Consider the following 8,244-nt stretch of genomic DNA (forward strand, 5'->3'; position numbering starts at 1 on the left):
CCCCCCCCCATTGTGTGTGTGTGTGTGTGTGTGCGTGTGCAGTTTGGCGTCCAAAGTCTGATGACATCATCAATTCCCATGCCCCTCACACTAGCTGTGGAGCCCAGAGAGCGGTTCAGCAAATGGCGTTTATTCTTTACACTGTGCCCAACATTGTCCCCGTCATCATCGTCTCACAATATCATACAAAATGCCACACTACTGTATTGATAACAATGAAAATAGAGACAAATATACAGACACGTCATTTTGTACAACATAAGAGTTCAACACACATCATGGATCTCGCCATGTTCCGTTGGTATTTCTTTCATTTACAAATAATACAAATTGAATCAAACCGAATAAAATGACGTGGGTGTCACTGTGGCTGTGTTACAGCGTGAGCTGGAGGGTTGAGAGCGTTGTCTTCATGATTCTAGTTGGTGTTGAAGCTGTGGGTGGTTGATGTTTTGAGAAGAACCAGGAAAGCCTTTCCAAGTAGTTAGAGAGTCCATAAGCCAATGATCATGCATGACGTCAACGTACTTTACAATTTATGTACATTATATATTAAAAAAAGAGGAAAGCATGTACCCAGAGCGAGCGGCAGTCCATCACACCAGTCTTCTGTTGTCCCCCCTGCACAGGATCTTTTTGAAAGACCTCCTAAAGTCATTGTTGAAGATGGTGTAGATGATGGGGTTCAAGGCACTGTTGCAATAGCCAAACCAGAAGAAGAACTTGAACAGGGTGTCGGGCACGGAGCAGGACTCGCACAGGGCCATCAGCGTGTACGTGAAGAAGAAGGGGAACCAGCAGACGACGAACACGCCGATGACCACGGCCAGGACAAAGGTGAAGCGCTTCTCCCGGTTCTGCCGTCCCTTCCAGCGGCTGCCCTTGGTGCTGGCGACCCGCTTGGGGACGTTGTCATTGTCCCCGGGTTTGATCTGGCTCAGCTTGCTCGTCCCCTTGGAGGACTTGTTCTTGATGGAGCAGGGGTTGTGCACGTGGTGGTCGGAGGACGACGACTCTTCCATGTCCACCCCGTTCGCCTCGCCTTTCTCCTCCTCTCCTCCTGCCACTGCTTCCTCTGGCTCGCCATCCCGCTCTCTAAGGGTCAGAAAATCAAGTCATTAAGAATCGCAATTTGTATCTGCCAGTTTCCATATATATATATATATATATATATATATATATATGAGCTATATAATATAATCATAATAATATAATAATATATGTATAAAGATAATAATAGATAATAATATACACTTTATACACCGCCTTTCTTAGCACACAGCAGACTGGAGTAGATCCTGAAATCCCCCATGTACTGAATCGAGAATCCATTTTGAATCAGGAATCGTTTTGAATTAAAAATCCATTTAGAATCGAATCGTGACAGCAGGAATCAAAATCGAACGGTGACACCGAAAGATTCACGCCCCCCTACCGCTCGCCGTTGAGCTTCTCGTGGCAGAGGCGGTCCTCGGCCACGCCCCCGCCCAGCCCGTTCTCCTTCCGGTCGGCGGCGGCCGCGGCCGTCATGGGCGTCTCCCTGGGCGGCGGCCGTGTCCTCTTCTTGGCGATCTGGTAGATCCTTATGTAGACCAGCACCATGATGACGCAGGGCAGGAAGAAGGACCCGATGCTGGAGGAGATGATGTACCACTTGTCCTCGTTGATCCTGCACATGGGGCCCTCCTCCTTGGCGCTCTCCTTCTCCATGCTGATCAGTGGCGGGAAGGAGATGACCGCCGCCATCACCCAGACGATGACGACGATGCACTTGATGCGCCGCGGCGTCCGCTTCAGGTTGTACTCGATGGCCTGCGTGATGGACCAGTAGCGGTCCAGGCTGATGGCGCAGAGGTGCGCGATGGAGGCGGTGCAGAAGAGGACGTCGAGCGCCAGGTAGATCTCGCACCACACCTTGCCGAAGTACCAGTATCCCATGAGCTCGTTGGCCAAGGAGAAGGGCATCACGAGGGTCGCCACCAAAATGTCCGCCGACGCCAGGGAGACCAGGAAGAGGTTCTGCGGGGCCCTCAAGGCCCGGCTGGTAAACACGGCGATGACCACCAAGACGTTGCCGAACACCGTGAGCAGGATGAGGATCCCCACCAGCACGGTGAGAGGCAGGGAGGTCTGGATGCTGTATGGCGCCCTTCCCGCAACAGTCTCGTTGGTCTCGTTGTCGCACCCCATCGGAGCGGATTGGCCCACTTCCTCCCCGAGTTCACGTGAGGTTAACGACAAATATCATCCAGTGAAAAGAGCAGGGGGCGGGGCTAGTAGCTCACAGCAAGGCTGGAGAGGGGAGCTGGATCGCTCTTCTTCTGTGGCTCGTATGTGTGTGGGGGGCTGGAGAGGGGAGCTGGATCGCTCTTCTTCTGTGGCTCGTATGTGTGTGGGGGGTTTCTCCTCTCATCGTGTGCCGGCCCCTCAGAGATCATCTGCAGGAGGGGCACATGCAGGCAGAGAGAGAAAAGCCAGCTATTTCAATGCCGTCGACACTTGATATTAGCATTCCCATTATAGCCTACCATATCCTATTGTTTTTGTTATTATTATTATTATTATTATTACTATTATCATTATTTATTTCATTATCAGTGTTGTCTCTTCAATAAAGGCAAATAAAGTGAGAAATAACCTTACCTGAGGCAGTAAGTGGTGACAATCTCTAGTGTGACAGACAGAGATTGCAATGCCATCAACACTTGATATTACCATACCCATTATGACCTACCATATCCTGTTTGTTTTGATTATTATTACTATTATCATTATTTATTTCATTATCAGTGTTGTCTCTTCAATAAAGGCAAATAAAGTGAGAAATGATCTTACCTGAGGCAGCAAGTGGTGACAATCTCTAGTGTGACAGACAGAGAGAAAGAAACTGTCAGTAGGCAACTTCTTAAAGCACATCAATAAGCAGCAAAGGCAGTCCACTGCGTCCATGTGGAGGATGAAGTCTGAAGTGTGCGTTCATGGTCTCTCTTCTCTCTTCTCCCTCTCTCTCTCTCCCCACAGTATCTTCTCCCTCTCTCTCCCCCACAGTATTATCTAGCGGACCTAATAGAGCGATAATCATGTTATCCCGGGTGCTGCTGTGCTGCTGCCTGCCTGCCTGCCTGTCTGTCTGTGTGTGGAGTGAGTCTCTCTCCTCAGTGTTTCTCCGTCCGCCACTCCCTCTCTTTATAGCGCCCACACTGCAAGAAGTGTCCGCCTCACAGAGTCTGGCAAGGTGTGACACAGCCTGAGGGAGTCCAGCTATCCAGTGGTTTTTAAGCATTATATTGGATGTGTGTGTGTGTGTGTGTGTGTGTGTGTGTGTGTGTGTGTGTGTGTGTGTGTGTGTGTGTGTGTGTGTGTGTGTGTGTGAGAATCAAAATTCGACTGAAATTTAATTGGAAGCCACCGATCAAATAAAATAAGATGAAATAGGCCTAAATAAACAATCATTAAGCAAGTGGTGTTGGTTACCATAGCCTTTAGTGTGTCCAAATCATGGTCCAAATTTGATCTCTGGATTTTTTTTCTTTTTTTTCTTCTTTATAATGAAGAGCTTATTCAGCAAATTCACCAGAAATCTATTTGAAAGCCAGCAGGATAAAATAAAATAAAAAATTATAAATAAATAAATGAAACTTGAAACAAGTAAATAAATAAATCTCGAAACAAGTGAAACTGGAGACACTTAAAACATCCAGTGCGCCCCCCCCCCCCCCCCCCCCCCTTCCACACACACACACACACACACACACACACACACACACACACACACACACACACACACACTCACAACTGCAGATTTTTTTTTAACAGTGAACTGGCTCTGTGACTAAACCCCATGTTCAGATCACAGTAGGCTATATGGTTCAGATAGACATCTTTTTGCAGTGTGCCTAGACTCGGTTGCTTAGCAGCACAGAGCCACACCACGTGGATATTAAGCGGGGCTTTTTATTACTTTACCCCAACTCCATTTATTCGGCGACCTTTATATACAACAGGTGTTCCCAAACCTGTTCCATGCCCCGAACCCCTCAGAGTGACTCACAAGACCCCCCACAGACAGAGCCCCATCAGCTACAATGATGCCCCGACTGAGGAAACCATCTGATATTGACTTTCCAGAATTGCATAACTGTCTCTACTAGCTACTAGGTGGAGCTGAGATGACAAGGAGGGCACTCAGGGCAGATATATAATCACATTTTACATTCTCCCACCGTGCTGAAGTCTATTGGAAATAAAACTAACCGAATTAAATCAAATTGTTGCCCATTTTATTTGGGACACGGACACACCTGAAGGTTGGGTTGAATTTCGGCCCACATAGACCGCCGTTTATGAAATTAAAACAGAATGCCCTGCAGCCCATCACATTCCCACCTAACCTACCTGCAGGTTAGACAGCTGCTTTAGCAAAGGGTAGGGTAAACACATTTCAACTATTATCTATTTTATTTTATTGTTGTTTTCGGAATAGCCAGGCTGCTGACATAAATAGTTTAGGCTACATATTACGCAGGACATGGAGCTATATGGACTTACAACGAGGAGAACTTAATTCTTTGTTGAAAATAAAAACTTTTCATTCGGGATTGCAGGTCGTTGTTTACCTTCATGCGTCCTTCTGGCTCTGGGGGGTTTGTTTGTCGAACGTGGTGAGGGAAGTGTATATCCAGCTGAGTCTGTCCACCTGTGGCTGCGGGCGGTGGGCTGCCCACAGAGACAGAGAGCTCTCTGGTTTTCTAATCAGCCTGTAGATCCTGTCCGGGCCGCAGGCTCAGGCTGGCAAAACACCAGCGGCCGTCAGGCGACTGACTGGACGTCGGAGTGTTTTCAGTCAACATCACTTGTTGTCGTGGCGCTTGATGCATGATGAGCGCAGACAAAGCGCAAGGATACAGTGACACCTGTCGTCTCCTGCAAGAGGCTCCGAGCTGCACGAAGCTGATGCCCACTCCTCTCCTCTCCTCTGCATATACAGGCTGAGACTGCAGCAACCTGCAGGCCTTCACACAGGCAGCAAGCTACTCACATAGCCTAGGCAGTAGCTACGGATGTTTGTTTGGTAACACTTTACAATACACAGATCCACCGACCTTCAAAATGGTAAATATGTAATTATAGCCTACAGAGTCTCCCAAACTTCTCAGTATTGCAGGCTACTGGAGAATAGTCGTGATTAGAGCAACTTCTAGCCTACTGTAGACACCTCTTCCAATAATAGTTAATAATCCGTGATTTAACCAGCAGGTGGCACTGTTGTACTGGAGCAGGCGGTACACAGTCCACTGTCTGCTGTGAAGAGACAGTTTCCACATACGACCTGCACTACCTTTTATACTGGTTTTCAGCAGGCCACAGGGCTATGGTTTATAATGCGGCCTAACTAATTCAGGGAGGGATAGAAATATTTAACCCATAAGGCCAGAACCAATCAGGGTAACATGATTATTGACAGATGTATGTATTTGGGTGACAGATTAAATGATTCTATCAATAAATGTTATTTTGAACCTTTATAGTCTCTCATGAGTAGCAGCACATCTGCGTTACAATATTGTTTTGAATCTGAGACTGCATTTGTGCTCTTTGCGGTGTTCAGTGACAAAGAAACAAAATACTCAATTATTACACATGATAAATTTGTAAATATTTATCGGTTTATTACAGTTAAAAAGATGTATGTACATACAGAACATCACCAAACATGGTCATTTTCACCCATTTGCAAATTAGCACTCTTTGCAAACTATTTGTTTCAGGATAACTGTCTTACAATGGGGCGGCATTGATTAAGTTTGTCATTTACAACCAAGCAAACAAATCATTGTTTTTCCTCTTTTTCATTTGCCAAATAATACTTAGTAAAGGCATATATATATCCAAAAACAGAACAACAGAAGGATGCTTCATAAAAAAACAAATTGTTCTTGAATTGCTGGTCCGTATGGAGGTTCCCACTGCCACCAGATGACATGCGCGTCTCTTTGTCTGTATAAACACCTCTGACTGGGTCTTGGGCACCATCGCTGACTCGCTGAAGACTCACATAGAGGTAGTCCAGCCCATTCCCACTCCAAACACTCCCGCTTTGGCAACCTCCTTAACGCTCCGTGGAGCCTCCCGCGTTTTATGGAAGGCAGCACGGGCCAACCATTAAAAAGCACTCTGCAGCTGTGGGTTCAGGCAAAGGTCAAGCACGGCCTCGGGCTCGTCATCCACAATGAGTGGGGAAGTACCGTAGTACCTCCCAGGTTTTGGGTTGGGGGCATGGGCTTGAAGACCCCCGGGCCATAAAACGCCAGAGGCTCCACGGAGCATTAAGGAGGTCGCCTAAGGGGCTTGTCAAAGTCTTTCTGTGAGACGAGTTTGGAGTGAGAACGTATTGGCTAGTCATGTCTGCATCTGCACGTCCAGACGAGAAAAGAAGTGACCGAAAACTTTGCCGTCTGAATTGAAATCCGTGGACCCGACCCAGATACTTCCACCGTCGTTTATTTTAAAAAGCGATTATCTGTCTTTGTTGAGTAAATCAAACTGTTGTAAAGGTTTCGCTTGGTGCACATAAGGCAGTCGAGTTAATGTATGGAGATACTATAGAGGGTCTGTGGGTGGGGCTTTATGTGGAGGTGGGTGGGGCTTATACAGGGTGTCAGGTAGAGGAGCAGTACTGTACAAAAGAGCTGGGTACCTCGCATAATTGCATTAGAGGGACATTCCACTAAAACTGATGTATTGATTAGTTGTTCTGGAAAAGCATTTTACTCAAGTTATGACTTTGCGATCAGGACAATGTCAGTATACGATATATCAAAATTAATTGCCTGAGAGAAATAAAACGTTGAGAATGACGGTCATGTAGATTTAAGATTTTCTTTTACTGTAATGCTTGGAATAGATATGGGTATATGGGATCTTGAAATAGATGTAGGGAAATGTCCATTAACATTTTGTTCAACAGTCCCGTCCAATTTGATGTCATAGGATGTTTATTATTTTCTTTTTTAATAAAAGGTCTGCCTGTGCAGAATAACAATGCAAGACAATTTTGGTGGAATTCCCCTTTAATGCCAAAGACGAGTGAGACGCAAGCTAATGCACATCCACCTGGTAGCATAATGGCATTATCGTCCATTGCACTCTTTGTCTTTTTGCCAAATTCTCATCACATTACAGAGTTTGTAATACTGCTGAGCCTACCTTAATGTCACATTACTGTACAGAGCAAAAAAGAAAATAAGACGGAAAGAAACCCAAATTTACACCGTAACGACCAGTTGCTTGTAATCAAGTACAGTCAGTGGCCATAGACACAAGGAATAGGCAAAAAAAACAAAACAAAAAACATGAAGGCTGCTTGTCAAAGTAGAGTAAGTAGGTTAAGCATTGCCACAAAATGCTTTGATACCCTTAGCAATATACAAAAAAAAAGCATTTGCAGATTATAGCCACTAAATCGAAGTCCTCTATGTAAAAACGCCCCCGAGTCCGACCCAAACAAATCATGTCAAATGTGTCTTTAACATGCTTGTTTCCTATACAACATAACCAGGCAAGAAAGAGACCACAGTATAAAACAAAGAAAATGGTGTTTGGGGGGGACAGGGGTGGGGGGGGACGAAATGACCTTGATTCTGAGATGCACTCCATGGCCTAAATTCAGAGACGATAGAAAAATAAACGCCAATTATACTCCAATAGTTTTTGGATGCTCCAGAATGCATTCCATCATTCTCATCATCATGTGACCACACCTCCGACCAAAACAGCCCAGTTGGGAGATCTCCACCTCCTCCCCAAAAAAGCACATTTTAAAAACTACATCCCCGGCTCTGATAAATGCTCTGTGGTCGATCGGCCGGCCGAGCTTCCTTCTCCTCCTCTGTACAACTGGCATTCTCAACCTTTGCTAAAATGGCACGTGTGGGGTGGGGGAGTCAAAACAGAGAACGTAAAAATGGGACACAGCGCCGTCGCTGCGTACCTAATGCACATCTCACTTTGGAGTACTCGTTGCATTTTCCACACAATTGTTTACAGCTAAAAGTAAATACACAAAGAAAAAGAAAATATCCTCCCAAAGCCTTTGATATAAAACCCAGGAATGCAATGCCTCCGGTGTATTGTTGAGCGTGAACAGAGAAAGCCCTTTTTACATGTTTTTTTTTGTCTTTTACTGTAACTGCGTTAAGCTCAAATATGCACCTTGTTGTGTCGTCTCGTTGTTGTTGGGTCCAA

At 45.7% G+C, this 8,244-nt stretch overlaps 1 protein-coding gene across 1 annotated transcript; it reads right to left on the reverse strand.

Annotated features, from left to right (window-relative positions):
- Positions 1-234: 234 nt before the first annotated feature.
- Positions 235-3,037, reverse strand: adra2a (adrenoceptor alpha 2A). The gene is made up of 3 exons (XM_083655395.1): positions 2,836-3,037; positions 1,436-2,438; positions 235-1,095 (listed from the first exon to the last, which is right to left on the reverse strand). Exons 2-3 carry the CDS (start codon positions 2,188-2,190, stop codon positions 597-599), a joined length of 1,254 nt encoding a protein of 417 aa, XP_083511521.1. The 5' UTR covers positions 2,191-2,438; positions 2,836-3,037; the 3' UTR covers positions 235-596.
- Positions 3,038-8,244: the final 5,207 nt, after the last annotated feature.

The sequence above is a fragment of the Poromitra crassiceps genome (assembly GCF_964638095.1).
Source record: "Poromitra crassiceps genome assembly, chromosome: 19".
NCBI classification, from domain to species: Eukaryota; Metazoa; Chordata; class Actinopteri; order Beryciformes; family Melamphaidae; genus Poromitra; species Poromitra crassiceps.

What these genes read in the sequence shown, in the direction of transcription:
- adra2a (XM_083655395.1), bottom strand. Translation starts at nt 2,190, where the DNA reads ATGGGGTGCGACAACGAGACCAACGAGACTGTTGCGGGAAGGGCGCCA. An exon ending in GAGAAGCTCAACGGCGAGCG is followed by an intron (nt 1,096 to 1,435) that starts GTAGGGGGGCGT and finishes TCTGACCCTTAG; the next exon opens with AGAGCGGGATGGCGAGCCAG.